This window comes from Geotrypetes seraphini, chromosome 9 (assembly GCF_902459505.1).
Source record: "Geotrypetes seraphini chromosome 9, aGeoSer1.1, whole genome shotgun sequence".
NCBI classification, from domain to species: Eukaryota; Metazoa; Chordata; class Amphibia; order Gymnophiona; family Dermophiidae; genus Geotrypetes; species Geotrypetes seraphini.
The window spans coordinates 82,707,184-82,730,050 of NC_047092.1; the positions used below are offsets into that span (position 1 = coordinate 82,707,184).

Sequence of the window (22,867 nt, forward strand, 5' to 3'; positions counted from 1 at the left end):
CCCCCCAGTCCAGTATGTAGCCTTGTGAGCATCGGGGCCGGCTTTTGCGAACCTCGCAGGGTGCTCTGCACTTCGGTAGCACGTTTCCTCTGACGCGATCGCGTAAGTCAGAGGAAACGTTCTACTGAGGTGCTGTGCGGCCTGCGAAGTTTGGTACAGCCAGCCGCGATCCTTAAGGAAACCGCCCGACCCTCTGCTGCGCTTTGGGGAGAGTCTTCAGTGGCTCGAAGCCCTCCTCCCGGCAGCCGCCGCCAGCGCTACTCCACACCGCATCAAGCCGCCGAATACGGCAATCGGGGCGGCCAGGACACAGGCAGGAAGAGTTGGTGAGTGAGGGCGGGAGGAGGGGGAGTGGCCAGAGTGTTCCCTGTCGCTGCGTTCTAAAATAGAATCTGGCCAGGGATCAGAAAACACTGCGGCAGGGAACACGAAACCCTAAGTGCGCATGTGCGCTTTGGGTTTTATTATATAGGATTATCATTCTACACCACTCAGGATTTTGTAGACCTCTATCATATCCCCCCGCCCCAGCCATCTCTTTTCTAAGCTGAAGAATCCTAACCTCTTAAAAGCCTTTCCTCATATGAAGAGAGTTATATTCCCTTAATTATTTAGTTCATTCTTCTTAAACCTTTCCTAATTCCTTTCTTTTCTTTTTTTTATAAGATACAGAGAATTATATATAATACTCAAGGTGAGGTCACACTATGGAGTGATACAGATGCATCATAGTTTTCCCCCGTATCCCTCTTCCTCTTGTCTTCTATAGGGCTGTCACCAGCTTTGGCATGAACTGAAGAGGGCAGCAGAGATGGCAGAGAAGGAGTTGAAAAGCTTTGATTGACATCTGCAGTATGCTCGTGAGCACAGATGGATAACCCTATCTACTGGAAATATATTATCAAGGTACGAGCCTAATCTCTTTTTCTCATTTTTTTATCAGCAGATCTGGAAAATGAGGACTGGTGTGTGGCCACAGAACCTGCTTCGGCAAATATAAAGACTGAATCGTCCACATGTGAAACCCTGGGTCTTGTCCCTTCTGTTATATTGACCCTTGCACCAGTGTCTGTGACTCTACCTGGCAGAGGAGATCCTGAGCTAGCACCTGATGCTATGGTAAAAATATATTGGTGTTTTCCTAAACTTCATTTTAAGCAGGCAAAAATCATACGAGCTACCCTTTGACCTTCGCGATAATAAGTTTGCCTTAGAAAATTAAAAACCAAATTACCTTAGTGAGGGCCTTAGAGCGCACAGTTGACATGTAATCTTATAACATATAATATGGTCCTTAGTAATAATGAAGTAAAACTACTCTGGTTTGATGAGGCCTTTTCTAATGTCATGAGAAGATTGACTGCATGAGAGTGGCATCACTATTTAAATTAGGGATGTCCATTTAGCGCATTTTTAACACAATATTGTGATTAACATACATTAATATTTTAAATTCTCACTCTCCCTTCTCCTATTGGTGCCCAGTATAAAAGACTTGGAGATATGAAGCATCACAAAATATCAGAATACACTCTTAAGAACCATTCACTACTACAACACATTCAAGGTGAATAGCCTCAGGTTTAAGAGCCAACCCCATTGAACTCCAGAAAGGAGAATGTAAAATAGTGTAGCTCACCTTCAGTCATTGGCTGAAAAAACTCCACCTACCAATAGACTGTCCAACATTCCTGGCCACAATCAAATATATGTCTTAAATCTAGCATATATAGAAACAATTTTGCACATATACTTAGACACACATTTGATTGTGGCCAGGAATGTTGGACAGTCTATTGCAGTGGTCTCAAACTCACTGCCCAGGGGCCGCATGCAGCCCGCCAGGTACTATTTTGAGGCCCTCGGTATTATAAAGAATGATTCTTTTTGGAAAACGTGTGCCTTAAGTGTCTGGCGGTTGCGTTCTGGAACATTGCCCGCCTCACTGCTGTAACCTCTTGTGCTTTCCTGTACGCGATTGTCCTCTCCACTCCACCTCACAGTCACATACAGTCGCAGGAAAGCGCTTGTGTGAGGTTACAGCAGTGAGGCGGGCAACGTTCCAGAACATAAGGTAACCACTGGAGGCAGTGCAGCTTGTGCGTGTGCCCGGTGTTGGGAGGAGGTGAGAACTGAAGGTGGTTGCGGACGCGACCACTGGACACTTAAGGTACATGTTTTCCATAAAGAATCATTCTTTATAATACCGAGAGCCTCAAAATAGTTGGTCCAAAATCTTGTCTCTTGCGGTTGATACTTTTTGTATGTTGCACTGCTTTCAATTTTGTATAGCTGAAATTATCAGAAGCAATTAAGGAAAGATTTATAAACTATAATTTATAAATCTTTCCTTAATTGCTTCTGCTAATTTCAGATAATCCACATTTTGGATTTGTAGGTACTTACCTTATGCAAAGTTGTCATTTCTTTAATAAGACAAACTATTTTTTCTGCGGCCCTCCAAGTACCTACAAATCCAAAATGTGACCCTGCAAAGGGTTTGAGTTTGAGACCGCTGGTCTATTGGTAGGTGGAGTTTTTTCAGCCAGTGATTAAAGGTGAGCTACCCTATTTTATGTTCTCCCTTCTGGAATTCAATGGAGTTGGCTCTTTAAACCTGAGGCTTTTTCTCCACCTTGAATGTGTTGTGATAGTGAATGGTTCTGTATAGATTGGAGAGTATATTGATATTTTGTGAGTTTATATCTTTTCTAGGTATGAAGTGTGAGATGCTAAGTATCCCTAGCCGCAAGCCCTGACTTTCGCACAGTTGTTTGGAGCAGGGATGCACACTCCAGGTGCCTGAACTGTCCCTGCATCCAGCACTTCTTTCCCCCTCTTTCCAAGTTCGAGTTCCTCCCTTTTCCTTCCTTACGTCCCAGTTCCATTGTTTGTCCCTCTCCCTCCTCGTGGTGTGTATAACATAGTTTTTCATCACCACTGTAGTGGTGTTGCATCCACTATAGCTGCTGCTTCAGGCCTTCCCTGTGAGTGTCCTGCCCTTACGAAGCAGTAAGTTTCATCAGAGAGTGTAGGACGCTCATAGAGAAGGCCTGAAACCCTGAGGCAGTAGCTGTAGTGAATGAAGTGCCGCTGCTGCAGTGATGAAATAAAGGTTTGACGGACCATAAGAGAGGGAGGGGAATAAGGAAAGTGGAAAGATGCTGGAACCAAAAAGGAGCTGTAGTGGATGCAATACCACTACCATGTGTTGGGGGAAAAAAAAAGTTAGATGAAACGCAAAGAGGGAGAGTGGGAGAGGGACAGACAAACATTGGAATCTGGGAATAGCAGTGCTGGACCTAGGGATGAAGGGATATAAGGAAAGGTTAGCTGAACCATGAGGAGGGAGAGGGATAGACAATGCCTGGAAGGGGAAGGGAAGAAAAGGGAAGATATACTGGGAAAGGGAGGGGGGAGGGAGGGAGATCTGTGTTGGATCCAGGGATGGGAAGATGCAAGAGGTGCTTCTCTGCTAGATCAGGAAGAGGTGCTAGACCAGTGGTGGAGAGTTGGTAGAAGGAAGGGAGAGAGAGACTGACTGGAGGAGAAGAAAGGGATAAAGACATTAGACCCAGGAGGGAGAAAGGGGGAAAGACACTGAACCCAAAAGGGAGAGATGGTAGACTCTTGGGAAAGGGGTCAGCTATTGGCCCCAGGATAGGGGGTATGGAAGCAAGGGGAGAGAGGAGAAGTAGGGAAACAGAAATTAGATGTTTGGCATGGAGGAAGCATAGGGACACAAAAGAGCATTGCTGAACAGAGAAGGAATAGGGGTATAAAAGGACAATGTTGGACACAGGTGGGAGGAGGGATGTTGGACATAGGTGGAAGGGGGGTGCTGGTCACAGGGGAAGGGATATAGACTTGGGGGGGGGGGTGAATGCTGGTCACAGAGGAAGGGATATAGACTTGGAGGGGAAATGCAGGAGAGGTCAAGAAAGGGACACAGAGCAGAAAAGCTGAATATAGGGGAAGATAAGGTCCCTGAGAGGGCAGATGTAGAATGTGGAGGGAGGGAGAGAAGGATAGGGACATGGAGAGATACTTGACAGAACAGATATGAATGCAGAGGGAAGATGGATGGTGGTCATGGGGAGAGAAGAAATACTAAATGAATAGGAGACCATGCAAAGACAATAAGAAAAGCAAAAAATTACAGACAACAAAGATGAGAGATGATTTTTTAGTTTAGTAATTGAAATATGTCCGATTTGAGAATTTACATCTGCTATTTATATATTACATTGTACAGGAGGAAATATGAGGAAGCTCTTTATGTGATTAATTGTGTACTTATAACTTTTAATTGATGTACAGTCCTAATTTAAATGAATAAAATCACTAAAATTGTGTTATCACAACTGTTGATGAGAACTGCTACTGCTTTGTTGACAAATAGAAGTGTCATACAAATGGGTAATATATTTTGATACCAATAAGTAACAGCAGCTTTTTTTTTTTTAAGAGATGAGAAAACCTAAACTAATTTTCTGAGCATGGATAGTTTGTTCTGCATAGCCTGTTGTGCTGATCTCTCTGATGTTTTATATATCATTTTTTAGCTGAACATGAACTAGGTTCTCCTTCAAACTTTGTTGGCTAATTTGTCAGTGTGTGTGTTTATTATTTTTACCCTCCAAAATGAAAAATGTTTTCCTTGTTTAAAATTTTTTCCAGCACTTCATTGCCATTAAATTTAATTTGGTGGATAAATAGTGGAGTGCCGCAGGGATCTGTTCTGGGACCGGTGCTATTTAATTTATTTATAAATTATTTCTCCTGTACATGGCCTTGTCATGCCACTGGGGCTTGTGCGCATCTGAGAAGCTGAAAGCTATGCCGTTGTTAGTTTCACTACCAGCAGGGTCTTCCAAGGCAGACAGGTTTCAGTGGAGATTTCAGACTAACGAACCACCCATCTGGACACAGCAGATGTGCAGAGGTGGAGGATTGCGTTTGATGCAATAACACCAATTTTATACTGCGTAGAAGAAAGGCACTGCAATCTACTTCTTTATTCTACCAATAAAACTTGATGATGATGATGATGAGATAAGAATTGATATAAAGATCCTGATTCTGCAAAGTGCGCCCCGATTTTAGGTAGCTGTAGGCATCCTACAGCTGTCTAATCAGCCATTCGGCATGCACATTTTTTTTAAAAAAATGCTCTCCAGGCAGGCCGCCTATATTGAAGGCGCCTCGGGAAGCCTAGGGAGGCCCGCAAGACTGCCATAGCTCACCTAAGGGCCTTAGGCAAACCTAGGCAGCCCTATGCGTCTCCCTAGTAGAGGAAGAGACGCTTACAATGTAGGCCAGCAAAATGCTCTAGAAGCCTGGACCAATCAGGCCTTAGGCATTGCGGGTCCGCCCATCCCCACTTACCCTAAGGCCTGATTGGCCCAGGCAAACAATTTAGAGGTTAGTTGGGGGAAGTTAGTTGGGGAGGTTAGGGAGGTCATTGGGGGGGGGGTGTTAGCATAGGGGGATTATTAGTGTGGGGGGTCCGGAAGGGGTGCGGCTTTCTGACAGGAGGGGTTGGGCACCCTCCTGCTGGCGATTGGGAATTTCGGGGGGGAAGGGGCGGCGTTCCGGCAGGATGAGCACCCTCCTGCCAGTGATCGGGAGTTTCTGGGGGAGCGGCGTTCCAGCAGGAGGGGTTCGGCACCCTCCTGCTAGCGATTGGACAGGCAGCCGCTATACTTATCGCGGCAGGGAGATCTCTTGCTGCGATAAGTGTAGCGGCCGCGTCTACTCTAACTGACGTCCTATACAGAATCAGGGCCATAGTGTTGGAATCGACATATAGGTTGGAAGGCACTCGCCATGCTACTAGGGAAGAGCTGATCGTCATCCAGATTATGCCCAGTGTTTGTGAAGCTGGTGGCTCAAACCTGACAGGACATTCTTATTGCTGGACAGAAAAGGGAAATCAGAAGCTGTACGGACTTATGAAGCATAAACCAAGGAAAATTGAAAATTGTTAAAGATCAAATGGAAAAGAAACAAAATTGATTTCATAGGGATCAGTGAACTCAAATGGACAGGGCCATTTTCAATCAAACGAACATTGGATCTGCCACTGTGGTCATGAAACACAGAGAAAATAGCATGACATTCATCCTCAACAATAAGCTTTCAAAGATGGTACTAAAGTACAGTGTTTTCAGTGATAGTCATGTCAATCTGTCTACAGGGAAAGCCAAGCAATGTCACCTTGATCAAAGTACAGTGGTACCTTGGTTTTCGAACATAATTCGTTCCAGAAGCATGCTCGTAATCCAAAGTACTCGTATATCAAAACAAATTTCCCCATAGACAATAAAGTACACTAAGACAATTCGTTCCAGGGGTGGGTATCTGCCTGGATGATGCCCGGGTGCTGCAGCCCCTTCAGCAAGGTGACTTTCTTTAAGTGGCCAGGCATGGCAACCCTTGGGGTCCCTGTGCAGCGATACCTCTGATGTCCGCCAGCTTGGGCTCTCAGCTTCCGAAGTAAGCCACAAGAAGAGTGGGCAGCAAACACTACCAAAGCAACAGAATCATAAGCACAGGGCGTAGGAGAATGTTTTGTTGCAGATCTCGATATTGACATACTTGCCGATGCTTGCGGGCCTGGGGCAGAGTGCTGGCCTTGGCTGCATCTAGGAAGAGGCGGGTGGGCCTGGCCAACCGGCTCTTGATCTGCGCGGCATAGTCAACTTTTCTGCTGTTGGAGGAGGAAGAGGAATCCTCAACACTCTCATCCTTCTGGCAGTGGATGTCCAAACACTCCTCGGGGTATGAATGGGTGGGCATGAAGGCAGCGTGCCGGTGTGCGAGAAGGTCTTCTGGTGCGACACAACGGGCAGGCAATTTGAAACAAGTGCCATCCCGATAAACAATCACATCTGTGCACGTCACGTGTAAGCATGCATGTTTCAACATTGTGCGTGCTTACATGTGCTCGTTTATCAGGAAGAGGCTCGTTTTGCGAGTTAAGGTTTGCGGGAGTGTTTTGCTCGTCTTGAAAAACACTCGCAAACTGCGTTACTTGCAAACCGAGGCGACAGGCGCGGAAGATTAGAATATAGAGCTGTTCTATGACCAACTTCAAAATGAAATAGATCAAGCACTGAAACAAGATCTGCTGAATATTATGGAGGATTTCAATGCATAAGTAGGAAGTACACCTGAAGATACAGTGGTTGGAAAGCATAGCATAGGAGAAAGGAATGAAGTTGGTGATAACTTAGTACAGTTTTGCAAAACAAACCAACTGTCAATCAGGAATACACATTTTCAACACCACAAACATCACCAGTACACATTGACCTCTCCAAATGGCATGTAGTGAAATCAAATTGATTTCACCTGCATAGGACAGAGATGGAAATACTGCAGTTTTGACTGCAAGGACTAAACCAGGAGCTGATTGTGGAAGTGACCATGAACTTTTGATATGCAAGATCAAAGTAAACCTTCATAGGAAGAAAATCATTAGAGACCTCTCAAAATATGACTTTGAAAATATTCCCTCAGACTATTGGATAAATCTAGGCAACAGATTTGCTTGATACAGGAGATAGAGAGCCTGAAGAGTTATGGAATGACATCAAAACTGTAATTAGTGATGACGCTAAACAAACATTCCAGAAGAGAGAGAAAGAAAGTCGAGAAATTACTTGGATCTCAGATGAACCCAGAAAAGTAGCAGAACAAAGAAGATGAGCAAAACTTTCAGGTGATAGAGAAAAAGTATCACAAATTAACTGACTGTTTCAACATCATGTTTGGCAAGTATAAGAAAATAGTAAAAATAGAACAGACCAAATAAAAAATAGATAACCTACAAAGTACCAGCAACAAAAATTGAGAAACCCCCCGACACTCCACCACAGAACTTCAGATCCCCTGAATAAAAACAATTGCATTAGCAGGGGTCTGATAAGAGGAAGGACCTACCAATCTGGAGCAAGACACACAACAGAGATATAAAAAAACAGCAAGCTCTCAGATCTACAGCACATTCCATCCGCTCAAGCACAAAACCCCAAATCAGTCAACCATACATCCAAAGCACCCAAACCACTGCAACTATGCAAAAGTCAACAAGAGAGAATTTAATCAGTCAACATCAATGAGTTCATGACTTGTGCCTTTTCTGAACTGATCACAAATTACCCTTCCCAGCTGACACACGCTGGTAGTGAAGCAGGGTAGGATGAGGGGGTTCTGATTGCATATTGCCCTCGATGCTCCAACCTGGGGCCTTGAAAGTCTGCAACGCTGAGATCTTTGACAGCACTTTGTGTAGTTAAACTGCAAGCCAAATGGAAAAGTCAATCGATATCAAATTTGTTCAGAGTGCAGTTTTGCTCCACAGAATAATGGGAGAAATATCTGCATAAACTGAGATCTCAAATGTGTCCCAAATAATCAGCTCTTGTTCTTGCCTCAGCATAAATAACTTCCTTCTGGGAATAGCTATGAAAACAGATGACAATGTCCTTAACAAAATTAGACTGGACTGGTCCCAAAGCTTGATGAGCCCACTCCACCTTCACTTGCTGATAGAAGATATCAACTTTCAACAAAGAAATGATATGTGATGCAATCTTCTGTACCACATCAACACAATCCATGTACTCTAGAGTCTTGGGAATACCTTAATCCTGAAATTGATACACCGACCCCTCAACCAATCAAGGCCTTAAGCCCCTCCTCGTGCATCAGATAATGCATTGGGACATGGCCTAAGGCTGCACTCGTCGGTGGAGGAGGCGTGGAGCAGGAGGGGCTGAGCATCCCTCCTACTCCCAATGATTTTGAAAGGTATGGGGGGGAGCTGGTGGGCCGGGCCCGGTCAGCAGGCCTGCCTCAGTTAAAAGTACAGGGAGAGTGGTTGGCCGGGCCAGGAGGGGTTTCACATGGCAAGAGGGAGTTGGCATCCCTCCTGCCTTTTGTGGGGCATTGCGGGGGGGGGGGGGGGGGGGGGCATGCGTTGGCTGCGACTTTTTTAAAAAATTTTTACTTTTTTACTTTAGGTCGAGGAGTCTGGCTTAGACCTCCGGGCCTGGCTTTGATTTTTTTCTTTCTTTTCTTTTTTTAACGTTAGGAGCCCGTGGTTTATCCCAGGACAAGCAGGCAGCATATTCTTGACTGATGGGTGACGGCACCGACGGAGCCCCGGTACGGACACTTTTAGAGTGATTGCACTCTAAGAACTTGGAAAGTTCTAGAGACCGCACCGCGCATGCGCGAGTGCCTTCCCGCCCGACCCCGTCGCGCGGTCCCTCAGTTTCTTAGTTTCCGCGGAGCTAAGAAGTCGCATGTTTCAACGGCTGTTGAAAATTTTTTCCTTCGCCTTCCCGCTCGCGTAAACTTCTTGGGTTTTTTCTGCCCTTCCTTTTGTTTTCTTTCATTTGTAAAAAAAAAAAAAATATATATATTTCTTTTTTCGAGTTTTTCTTGATTTGCCCCGGCGGGGCCTACTGCCATCATCGAGGCCTCGGCCTTCGATTTGGCAGAAGCCGTTTTTCCGTTCATGCCCCCCCAGCCCGGGTTCAAGAAGTGCCAGCGGTGTGCACGGCCTATTTCCCTTTCAGACCCACACAACTGGTGCCTACAGTGTCTGGGTCCGGAACATCAGGCCTCCTCCTGCACCCGCTGTGCCACTTTGAAAAAGCGGACTCTGAAAAATCGTGAAATACAACAGAGACTGCTCTTCGGCACCGACATGTCCAACCCCGCGTCCTCGACACCGGTTCTGGTACCTGTTTCGTCGGCACCCACCTCATCGACGCCGCGCCGGCGTCGCAGCATACAGGTAAGCTGGCTAAGAAGCCTTCCCCGCTGGAGCGTCCTCCGGTCTCCATTGCAGAGAGTCCAGTCCTGCCGACCGTGAGGCGCCAGCGGAAGCGCTCCGCCCCTATTGAGGTGAGTCCCTCGACATCGGGCTCCTCATCTCCGGGGCGTAGAGCGGCACCGCAGGTACCGCAGAAGAAAAAGGCGGTACCGGTGCCCTCCCTCGATGATCGCATTGCGGCCATCTTACAAACACAGCTTAAGGATCAGCTCCAAAAGCTCCTTCCAGCTCTGCTGGCACCGAGCCCTCCGGTGTCGGTCCCCACTGGGCCACCGGTACCGATTGTGGAACAGCCTATATTGTCGGTATCCACTCTTTCGGTACCGGCACACTCGGCCTCATCGGTATCGATGCCTGTCCTCGCGCCGGAGTCCAGATCTCATCACCAATCGGTGCAGACTTCGGCTCCGGTGCAGATTTCGGCTCCAATACAACCGATAACATCACCCGGTACCGCATCGATGAGGTCGGGTAAATCGGTACGCAAGTCCCGGCACCTAGAACCATCCACTCCTGAGAGTCGGGACCGTGGTGCCCATATTCGGGACCCTGATCTGTGGGGAGATTCTGAAGAGCCTTTTCTCTCAGAAGGGGAGTGTTCATCAGAGGAAGACGAGCCTGTTCCTCAGGACACTTCATCAAAACCTGAGTCCACATCTTTCTCCTCTTTTTTGAGAGATATGTGTGACTCTCTTTCTATTCCTTTGGAGGCTGAGTCTAAAAAGTCTAAAGCCTTTTTGGACGCTCTTGATTTTGACCAGCCTCCAAAGGAATTCTTGAAACTCCCTTTACATGACATCCTGAGGGAAACCTTTTACAAAAATTTGGAGACTCCTCTTACTGTACCGGGGGCCCCCCGCAAATTGGATTCCCTGTATAAGGTTATCCCTATCCCTGGGTTCGACAAACCACAGCTCCCACATGAGTCTCTCCTTGTAGAATCCACCCTCAAGAAGTCCACAGGAGCTAGTGTCTGTGCCTCTGTTCCTCCTGGCAGAGAGGGTAAAGTCATGGACAAGTTTGGTAAGCGACTTTACCAGAATGCGATGCTTGCTAATCGATCTGGTAACTATGCTTTTCACTTTTCTTTTTATTTAAAGCATCTCCTTACCACCATGGCTTCCTTTGAGCAGTACCTTCCTGTGGGGAAACGTGAGGCTTTCCATCAATGCTCTTCATCTCTTTTCCAGCTCAGGAAATTCATGGTAAGGTCTATATACGACACCTTTGAGCTTACCTCCAGGGCAACAGCCATGTCTGTAGCCATGCGCCGGTTGGCCTGGCTCAGAGTCTCCGAGCTTGATGTTAATCATCAAGACCGGTTGGCTAATGCCCCATGTGTAGGGGATGAGCTGTTTGGAGAATCGATGGACTCAACAACTCAGAAGCTCTCAGCTCACGAAACCCGCTGGGATACACTTCTTAAGACCAAAAAGAAACCTCCACCTCCACGGCCATTCAGACAGCAATCGGGCTATCAACGGCGTTTTGTGGCTCGTCCCTTGCAGTCTTCCACTCAACAGCCTAGGAGGCAGCGCCAACAGCAGCGGCAAACGCCTAGACCCCAGCAGCAACAACCAGCCAAGCAGCCTCCGCAGCAAAAATCTACTCAGCCCTTTTGACTTAATTCTCGAGGGCATAGCCAGCGTTCAAACATCTCCACTCCTCCCTCAACCGATAGGAGGACGACTCTCTTTCTTTCTCAGCCGGTGGGAAGTTATCACTTCGGACCAATGGGTCCTCAACATCATCCGCCACGGCTACTCTCTCAACTTTCACACCCTTCCGGGCCAAAGTCTACCAAAAGAGTCTGCTTTGCACACTCCTCAATCTGCCCTCCTTCTTCAGGAGGTTCAATCCCTCCTACTTCTGAACGCCATAGAGGAAGTTCCTCTAGAACAGAAGGGGCAGGGATTCTACTCCCGTTATTTTCTAGTTCCCAAAAAAACAGGGGACCTCAGACCAATTTTAGATCTGCGAGACCTCAACAAATGCTTGGTCAAAGAAAAATTCAAGATGCTATCTCTAGCTACACTTTATCCTCTCCTCGATCACAACGACTGGCTATGCTCTCTCGATCTCAAAGAGGCCTACACTCACATTCCAATCAACCCGGCCTCCAGACAGTACCTTCGCTTTATGATCAATCACTGTCATTACCAATACAGAGTGCTCCCCTTCGGTCTTGCCTCCTCTCCAAGGGTGTTCACAAAATGTCTGGTGGTGGTGGCAGCGTTTCTACGCTCCCACCACCTTCAGGTTTTTCCCTACCTGGACGACTGGTTAATCAAGGCCATTTCATCTCAAACTGTTCTTCTGGCCACCAACCAGACCATCTTTTTTCTACAACTCCTAGGGTTCGAAATCAATATACCCAAGTCTCACCTTCTTCCTACGCAGAGACTTCAATTCATTGGAGCGGTGCTGGACACTGTCCAGATGAGAGCCTTCTTACCGGACAACCGTCTTCACAACCTCCAATCGCTCTGTCAGCAGGTGATGCCTCAGCAATCCATTTCTGCAAAGCAGATGATGATTCTCTTGGGTCACATGGCCTCCACAGTTCATGTCACACCCCTGGCACATCTTCACCTGCGTACTCCTCAATGGACCCTGGCTTCCCAGTGGTCTCAAGCGACAGACTCTTGCTCACGACACATATCTGTGACATCATCTCTTCGTCAGTCTCTGCAATGGTGGTTGATATCCTCAAATCTCTCCAGGGGCCTTCTGTTCCATCTGCCTCCTCATCAACTGGTCATCACCACCGACGCCTCCCCTTATGCATGGGGAGCCCATTTGAACGAGTTCCAAACTCAAGGCCTTTGGACTCCTCAGGAAAAGAAGCATCACATCAATTTCCTGGAACTCAGGGCAATGTTCTATGCCCTCAAGGCCTTCCAACACCTTCTGTTTCCTCAAGTCCTTCTGCTCTGCACAGACAATCAAGTTGCCATGTACTACATCAACAAACAGGGTGGGACAGGCTCTCGCCTCTTATGTCAGGAAGCTCAGAGAATCTGGTCTTGGGCCACCACTCGTCACTTATTCCTGAAGGCGATTTATATTCAGGGAGAACAGAATTACTTAGCGGACAAGCTCAGCAGAGTTCTCCAACCCCACGAATGGACTCTCGATCCATCGACTCTACAGTCCATCTTTGCCCAATGGGGCACTCCTCAGGTGGACCTCTTTGCAGCTCCCCACAATCATCAGTTGCCCCTATTCTGCTCCAGACTCTACTCTCCTCACCGTCTGGCAGCGGATGCTTTTCTTCTGGATTGGTCCAACCTGTTCCTCTATGCTTTCCCTCCTCTACCGCTCATGCTTCGGACCTTGTTCAAACTAAAGAGGGAACGAGCCACCATGATACTGATTGCCCCACGGTGGCCCAGGCAGCATTGGTTCTCCCTTCTACTTCAACTCAGTTCCAGGGATCCATTTCTGCTTCCACTGTTTCCATCTCTGCTTACACAGGATCAGGAAACCCTCCTGCATCCCAACCTACAGTCTCTACACCTGACAGCTTGGTATCTCTCGGGCTGACTTCAACTGATCTTCTCCTTTCTCAGCCTGTTCGCTCCATTCTGGACGCATCCAGGAAACCGGCCACTCTACAATGTTACCATCAAAAGTGGACGAGGTTTTCCGCCTGGTGTCTCCTGCATCATCATGACCCCAAATCTCTTGCAGTGGAGACCCTATTGGATTATCTGCTTTCTCTATCTAACTCTGGCCTCAAGTCTACCTCCATCAGAGTCCATCTCAGTGCCATCACGGCCTTTCATGAGCCAGTCCATGGGAAACTCCTCTCAGCTCATCCCCTGGTCTCCAGATTCATGCGGGGTCTTTTCAATGTGAAGCCACCTCTCAAAGCTCCTCCTGTTGTCTGGGATCTCAATGTGGTTCTCTCCACTTTGATGAAGCCTCCATTTGAACCTTTAGCTACTACCACCTTCAAGTTTCTCACTTGGAAGGTACTTTTCCTTATAGCTCTCACCTCTGCCAGGAGGGTCAGTGAGCTCCATGCATTAGTTTCTGACCCACCTTTCACAATCTTTCATCATGACAAGGTGGTTCTACCTACACATCCAAAGTTTCTCCCTAAGGTTGTCTCTGAGTTCCATCTCAACCAATCTATTGTACTGCCTGTTTTTTTTCCCAAACCTCACTCCCATCCCGGAGAACAGGCTCTTCATACTTTGGACTGTAAGCGGGCGTTAGCTTACTATTTGAACCGTACTAAGCCCCACAGATCATCGCCCCAACTTTTTCTGTCCTTTGATCCGAATAAATTGGGACGTCCTGTTTCTAAGCGTACGCTATCTAATTGGCTTGCGGCATGCATTTCTTTCTGCTATTCTCAGTCCGGACTGACACTGGAAGGTTCTGTCACGGCCCATAGAGTTCGAGCTATGGCAGCATCTGTAGCTTTCCTCCGTTCCACTCCTATTGAGGAAATCTGCAAGGCTGCCACTTGGTCCTCAGTTCATACTTTTACATCTCACTATTGTCTGGACGCATTCTCCAGACGGGATGGTCACTTCGGCCAATCTGTTTTGCAAAATTTGTTTTCCTAATGGCCAACCTTCCCACCATCCCTCTTTTTGTTAGCTTGGAGGTCACCCATCAGTCAAGAATATGCTGCCTGCTTGTCCTGGGATAAAGCACAGTTACTTACCGTAACAGGTGTTATCCAGGGACAGCAGGCAGATATTCTTGCGTCCCACCCACCTCCCCGGGTTGGCTTCTTAGCTGGCTTATCTTAACTGAGGGACCGCGCGACGGGGTCGGGCGGGAAGGCACTCGCGCATGCGCGGTGCGGTCTCTAGAACTTTCCAAGTTCTTAGAGTGCAATCACTCTAAAAGTGTCCGTACCGGGGCTCCGTCGGTGCCGTCACCCATCAGTCAAGAATATCTGCCTGCTGTCCCTGGATAACACCTGTTACGGTAAGTAACTGTGCTTTTAACCCGCTTAAAAGCCCATGGGTTAAAACCACGTGCTTGCACTGCGGGGAAGGGTGGGAGTCGGGGCAGGCAGGTGATCGAGGCAGGCATTCAGGGCAGTGGGAGAGTCGAGGCTGCAGGAGGTTTTCGGGCTGCGACTTTTATTTTTTGCTTTTTTCATCGGGGCGGCAGGCAGGAGAAGAGCATGGGGCAGAACGGGCAGGAGAAGAGCATCGGGGTGTGCAGAGAACAGGGCTGGAAAGTCGGAAAGGCGTTTTTGACTGCTCCCCAGCAGTCGCTTCTTGGGTTGATCGGCCAGCCCAATCGGTTTTAAATTTTTGGTTGATGAATTGCGTTGCTGTCCAATTTGCATGAGTTTCTCATCATTTGCATGCACGGATTCAAAGCAGATTACAGGAGAGGTAAGTGAATTGGGCCCGAGGGAAATTTGCTTGTTAAGGGGTTGCAAACCGATCGGTACACGATCGGTTTGCTTAGTGAATCTAGCCTATATTAGCCACCTCTTGACCCATCTGAGTGCCTTTAAAGGCAAATTCTTGCAAGTGTGTCATTCATTTTTTACTCGTAATACAAGAACTCTGGTAGAAGCCTCTTGGCGCACTAGACAAAGGGCTAGATTCACTAAAGCCCTCTTACCTGCCCGATCCTGTTCCGCTCCATTTCTGAGTTTTGCTGGGCGACCCATTCACTAAAGGCTCCCCATGAAAATCACCTAATTAATTTAATTTATTTTAATTTATTCAATTTTCTATACCGTTCTCCCAGGGGAGCTCAGAACGGTTTACATGCATTTATTCAGGTACTCAAGCAGTTTTTCCTCTCTGTCCCGACGGGCTCACAATCTATCTAATGTACCTGGGGCAATGGGGGGATTAAGTGACTTGCCCAGGGTCACAAGGAGCAGCGTGGGTTTGAACCCACCACCTCAGGGTGCTGAGGCTGTAGCTTTAACCACTGCGCCACGCAAGCAATCCCATGGATTGCTGAAGACTGATCGCGACGCATGCGCAGACCATTATTGATGGCTGTACATGTGATCCCACATGCGTCGCTCTCCTGCACCAGCGGGAGAAGGGGAAGGGTTGGGGAAGTAATGGCAGGCAAGCAAGGCAAAGGCAGACTCGCTGCAGCCTCTAGAAGCAGAGGGGGAACTGCCAGACTACGGAACTGAACACGAAACCCGCCCCGACTCTTCTGCTCTCTGCTGCCCTTTCCCGCAGTGCGAGCCCGTGGCTTTAAAGCAGGGCTGCACTGCAGGGAAGGGCGACAGAGAACAGGAGAGTCGGGGTGGCATTTTCCCCCACAGACTCAGCAGGCTTGCTGCTTGAATGCAGGAGGCAGACAGGGCGGCAGGCAAGCAAGGCAAAGGCAGTTGAATCCATGCATTTTAATTTGTGAAGTACATTTTTGTTTCCAGGAAGAACAACTTATCCTTTCTCTTTCCCAGAATACCAGGTCTCAGGCTGCTTAGCCCGACGTGAGCTGCCGAACTGAGAATGAAAGTTCCACTCACAAGTACGAGACTGAGCTTGTAACAATGGCAAGGCAGAGAGTAAAGTTTTTTTTTAAGCGCGTCTTATTAACTCCCCCAAGGACTGTTGTTTCTGCTGCTACTCTTGCTTAAAAAATGCAAGTGGAGTTTCTCGTATCCTATGGTCAGTTGCAAGTAGGGAGTTACAGGGCTGGTATTTCAGTGTGGGAGAGAGCAAGAAAGGAGTGAGCGACTGGTTCTCACCAGTTGCTTGGTTTCGGATCAGCCAGCCTGAAAAATGTTGGTGAATCACTGCCTTGCTAGATTTGCATGCCATTTCCATAATTTGCATGCGCGGATCAGATCGGGTGTGGACAGGATCGGCAAGTAGGTTAGTGAATCGGGTTGGGGTTGTAAAAGGGTTACAAACCGGTACACGATCGGTTTGCTTAGTGAATCTTGGCCAAAGTAAGCTGATACTACTACTATAAATTATTTCTATAGCGCTATCAAACGCACGCAGTGCTGCACAGAGTCGCAAAGAGTAGGAAAACAGTCCCTGCTCAAAAGAGCTTACAATCTAAACAGGCAAGACAGACAAACAGGATGTCATGGATACAATTAAGGGGAACGGTTAATCAGCAGGCTGGGGTGGAGGACAAGGAGTAGGGTTAAGGATTGAAGGCTTTATTAAAAAGGTAGGCTTTCAGTCTGCTTTTAAACAAGGGAAGGGGCTTGACGGACAAACTCGGGTAATTTGATAGGTAAATTGAGGTGCCAATGCACATAGATTGCACCGGGTTAATGAGGCGCCCCGGGCTTAGGCAGCCATTCAGTCTGTTGATGTCACTTCCTCTCTTTCCCATTAATTTGTGTGTTTGATCACAAAATATTTATTATACATTTTTAGGCCCATCCTAGGGTTACTCAAAGCCAAAATTAATAAGCATCGCCAAAATCCATTCTTTTCCCTTTAAAATTGGCTGATAATTTTGCACTTAACAGGTGATAATGCTTTCATTCTGAGCTTTTTGGGGAAAACAGGATAGAAAACAAATTAAATAAATAAATAATGCTGTGGACTTAGATTAAGCTTGTAAATAAAAGTAAATCTGACATTAGACATGTGAAATAATTTCTGGGTTATAGTGTCATACAGAAATCAAACAGAAATTCTTAGAACAACTAAGCCCAGTCACATGGCTGATTGGGCTTGTCCAGGCAAGTATGACATCAGCAGCTGATCTGCCTGAGAAATACGTGAGTGACCCTATATCACTGGGAGACTTGGTTGCATTTGAATCATATTTTCTGTTTCACACTCTAAGTATTACCAATGAATGGTTGGCAAAGCCAATGGGCAGGTCTGAAAATCCAAACTTCCATACTGCTGAACAGTTTGTCAACACAGTGAAGGTGGTTAATGACACAGTCAAGCGAGGTGTTAAACTGATACCCAACTTTGCCACCGGTACCACCAAAGACCCAGTGCTGTGTGAGACTTTGTTGCAAGGAGTTGAACAGCATTGCAGGCTTTTTCCTGACTATCTCAAGAAGACATTGAATGCTTGAGCGTTTAGAACTTTATTATTGAATTTGAACACTTGAACTTTCTTGTTCGGCCCCCCTGGATCAAGGGCAGAGACCACTAGTAGAGGTGTTTTGATTTTGTATGCACTCCTTTGCACTTTTGTGTTATTTATCACTAAAACTCACAAGAGAGCCCAGGGATGTTTCACAGTTGACACCTCTCTGGGTGCAAACCAGTGACAGCCGTTACCTCTGGGGGACTGGAGGATGGCTGTGTGACTGAGGGCTCTCTTAAATATTTAATAGATGTAATATTTATTTTGAGTGGATCCTCTCCATCAGCGGTCTCTCCCTCTCATTCAGTTTCCTTCTTGGGGCTTGGGAGAATTTTGTTGTTTGAGCGTTTAGAACGCCATTGGTAGATGACTACACTAAAGTGTACATGTTTCGCTATTAGCGAGTATGTTAAATTTGTTGTTTTTCATAATAAAATAAAGATACTGAAGGATCATTTAATAAAATACTGCTAGATTTTTTGCATAAAATGTCATATCAATGTATCATTTTTGAGTGTGAAAACAATTTATAGCTATAAAACCAAGAAAGTTGTTCCATTAAGCAAAAATGATAAATTTTAAGAAAAACAGAGTTTTATGTAATTGGTGACTTTGAGTGACCACAGCATGGTCTTTAAAATTAAAAAAAAAAAAAAAAATTTCTGATCAGGAACATTCAAATTCATGGGATAAACTTAAATTTGCTCAGTTTTTCAACTTTGGTGTTTTTGGGGTTTTTTTTTTGGACAACCTAACTGCTGTAGTCTTCATTGTTGGGTCACGGTGAGGGGAAGAACTTCATACATTTCGTCAAGGCTGATGAGGAAGATGTCCTTGAGAGTACACCAGAGATGTACGATTTGAATTTTATGTTAAACTTGGAAAGAGTTGTAATGAAACTCTTGAAATGTTACGGCAAGCATACGGTGGTGAAACAATGAGCCATGTTGCAGTATTTCAGTGGTGGAAGAACTTCAAAGAGGGCAATAACACGAGTGACTGACAAAACGCACAAAATTCTTTCTCTCATTGCAACAACCTTACTGCCATAGTCTTCATTGTTGGTTCAGAAACATTGATTTATTAGCTTCACCAGAACTAGCACAGTGTTGCTACATCTACAACTTGGAAAGAAAAACAGAGGCAGTCTCATTACTTGTCACATCTACTATTTGGAAAGAAAAACAGAGGCAGTCTCATTACTTGTCAATCAGCCCTGTAAGATATATAGATACACATACTTATCTATATATATATATTGCTTAATTAGATTAGCCAGTATGGTCAGAGCTTGTGAGGATGGGGACAAACTTTGTCCCTGTGTCATTTTCTATTCTGAAGTTCATTGTTTTGCTTTCTTCTGTTGTGAAATAGTATGCAAATAGAGGCAGGTGTTAAACTGTCATTGAAGGAACGAAAAGAGTCCAAAATAATACTTCCTAAGAATTATTGGTAAAAATGCACCTGATGTGAGCGTGTTACATTTAGTTTAGCTGCATCAGGGGTCAATAGACTTTCTAAGGCACAAATTCCATGTACCCCAAACTCTTCAGAAAAAGAAACTAGTGTGAACTAGTTAACTTTTTTGGCAGTGACGGCAGGAGATCCTGTCACATCTACTCTCTGCAAAAAGTGATCAGTTAGGTTTTCTGTTTCTGAAGACTTTGGATACATTGAATTTGTGCCTTAGAAAGTCTCCTGACCCTGCTGCAGCTATGACTATGTTGGGTGCGTTTCTCCTGATATATCTTTTGGAAGTATCATCTTGGATTTAATTGGTTTTTGGCACTCATTTCTTGGTTATGCTTCATCCTGTTACAAAACTGCCTTCAAATGTTCAACTTGTTTATAAACATTTATATAATGGAGGTGTATATTAAAGAATAGGGGAGTCAAGATAAAGCCCTATGGGTCTATTCTTGCAAGCAATCAATTGAAAGTACTGAGATTTTCCAAAGGATTCTTTCACCACTGAGTTGGATAGGAGTTTTGCCATCTAACTCCTAAATGGGCACCAAACCAGTCATGTAACTGAATCTTCCAGCCCTGGGTATAACAATGAGAAAGCAAGGAGTTATGGGATAGGTAGCTAAGTTCAGTTGTGGATTAGGAATTGATTATCTGATAGAATGATCATTTTCTCAATGGAGAGTAAACCGTGGAGTGCTGCAGGAGTCTGTACTGGGACCGGTGCTATTTAATTTTAGGGTCATTCCATGTCAAGTGAACCAGGAGCCCATGCTCGACCCCCCCCCCTTGAAATCCAACCAAATTTTACAGGGGTGTTGTCTAGGGTCTCAAATGAAACTCTGCAAAATTTTGGGGATCTCAATTTGGTCAGGAACTAGGGGTGGTTGAACAAAAGCAATCGATCCACTCCCATGCCTCGTGTGACATAAAACGCCAACTTTGCTTAAGCATTGCGGTAGAAGGAAACTACCTAGGGGTCTGAAATTTTGCAGTTTGGTATAACACCTTGGGGCAAGTTTGAAATCTTTTGTGAATGTGCTTCCATTTTTACAGGTCAGCAAAGTAGGCAAAAAAATTAACGAACAAAATTTTTTTGCAAAGTTTGGCTCCATACTACTGGATGCCGGGGAGTCCCTGGACGTGATATATTTGGACTTCAGCAAAGCTTTTGATAACGTCCCACACTGCAGGCTGTTGAACAAACTAAAATCAATGGGATTAGGGGATACATTCACTAAATGGGTAAGGGATTGGCTAGATGGTAGGCTTCAGAGGGTGATGGTGAACGGTACCCCCTCCAAAACATCAGCAGTGACGAGTGGAGTACCTCAGGGCTCCGTCTTAGGGCCGATTCTATTCAATTTATTCATAGGAGATTTGATCCAAGGGCTTAGAGGAAAGGTATCACTGTTTGCCGACGACGCCAAATTATGCAACATAGTAGACAAAAGTGTGCCTGACTTTATGACGCAGGACCTACGGCAGCTAGAACAGTGGTCATCAACTTGGCAGTTAGGCTTCAATGCTAAAAAATGTAAAGTAATGCACCTAGGCAAAAAAATCCACACAGAACTTACATACTAAATGGTGAAACCTTGTCCAGGACCACGGTGGAGCGTGATTTAGGAGTGATCATTAGCAATGATATGAAGGCTGCCAATCATGTGGAGAAGGCTTCGTCCAAGGCAAGACAAATGATGGGCTGCATTCGTAGGGGTTTTGTCAGCAGAAAACCTGAAGTTATAATGCCACTGTACAGATCCATGGTGAGACCTCATCTCGAGTATTGTGTTCAATTCTGGAGACCACACTACTGGAAAGATGTGTTGAGAGTTGAGTCGGTTCAGCGAATGGCTACCAGGGTGGTCTTGGGGCTCAGGGATCTCACGTATGAAGAAAGGTTAAAAAAACTGCGGATGTACTCACTGGAGGAGCGAAGAGAGAGGGGGGACATGATTGAGACCTTTAAATATATCACGGGGCGTATAGAGGTGAAAGATGATATCTTCAGTCTTACAGGGCCCACGGTAACCAGAGGACACTCGCTGAAAATCAGGGGAGGGAAATTTCAAGGTGATGCTAGGAAGTACTTCTTCACCGAAAGGGTGGTCGATCATTGAACGAGCTGCCTCAGCAGGTGATTGAGGCCAACAGCGTGTCAGATTTTAAGAGAAAATGGGATATTCATGTGGGATCTATAGGGGAGTAAGAATCAGAGAGTGGGTCATTGGTATGGGCAGACTAGATGGGCTATGGCCCTTTTCTGCCGTCAATTTCTATGTTTCTATGTTTCTACTGCTGGTAGATAAGTCATTTGAGGGTACAACTTTCCCAGCAGACATGTATCATGAGATACTTCCAATATTTGTAATATGAGCTTTTACAGTCAAGTGAACTGAAGATATGACCATATGGCTTTATGCATATGCATATTCACTGTTTTTCAGATTCAAATATCTCTAATGTGTAGGTTTTTTTTTGGTATGAACAGGTCTTGCTTTAAGGTTCATCAAGACCTTATAACACCATATGACTTCATTATTTGACAAAGCCTATCTTTGGCGTGTTGCTTTCCGTCTATTCTTTTTGTGTAGCATCTGGTTCTTTCCCTAGTTAACTAGGCTATATACCTGTGTGCGGTCCAGAGGAGGGCGACGAAAATGATAGGAGGCTTGCGCCAGAAGACGTATGAGGAGAGACTGGAAGCCCTGAATATGTTTATTAGGATTTTATATACCGCCTATCAAGGTTTTTTTCTAAGCGGTTTTACAATCAGGCACTCAAGCATTTTCCCTATCTGTCCCGGTGGGCTCACAATCTATCTAACGTACCTGGAGCTATGGAGGATTAAGTGACTTGCCCAGGGTCACAAGGAGTAGCGCGGGGTTTGAACCCACAACCCCAGGGTGCTGAAGCTGTAGTTTCAACCACCGCGCCACACACTCCTCAAGTCAAGAATATGTATACCCTAGAGCAGTGGTCTCAAACGTTTTGCAGGGCCACATTTTGGATCTGTAGGTACTTGGAGAGCCTCAGAAAAAATAGTTAATGTCTTATTAAAGAAATGACAATTTTGCATGAGGTAAAACTTTATAGTTTATAAATCTTTCCTTTTGACTAAGTCTTAATAATAACATTGTAATTTATAGCTAAAGAGACATATGATCTAGAAACTGTTTTATTTTACTTTTGTGATTATGATAAACATACTGAGGGCCTCAAAATAGTACCTGGTGGGCCGCGGGTTTGAGACCACTGCCCTAGAGGAAAGGAGGGACAGGGGAAATTGATTCAGACGTTCAAATACTTGAAGGGTATTAACGTAGAACAAAATCTTTTACAGAGAAAGGAAAATGGTAAAACCAGAGGACGTAATTTGAGGTTGAGGGGTAGTAGATTCAAGAGCAATGTTAGGAAATTCTGCTTTACGGAGAGGGTGGTGGATGCTTGGAATGCGCTTCCCAGAGAGGTGGTAGAGAGGAAAACGGTGACTGAGTTCAAAGAAGTATGGGATAAAAGCAG

General features: G+C 45.7%; 1 protein-coding gene across 8 annotated transcripts in view; it reads left to right on the forward strand.

The window, feature by feature from the left end:
- The window catches only part of CREB3L2 (cAMP responsive element binding protein 3 like 2), a 316,327-nt gene that overhangs the window by 74,076 nt on the left and 219,384 nt on the right, over positions 1-22,867 (forward strand). For 7 of the 8 annotated variants that reach the window (XM_033958250.1, XM_033958248.1, XM_033958247.1 and 4 more), the window contains exon 3: positions 944-1,119. In XM_033958250.1, the coding sequence (XP_033814141.1) occupies positions 944-1,119 (176 nt within the window). The remainder of the gene's footprint in view (positions 1-943; positions 1,120-22,867) is intronic. The other variant, XM_033958244.1, reaches the window with a different exon arrangement.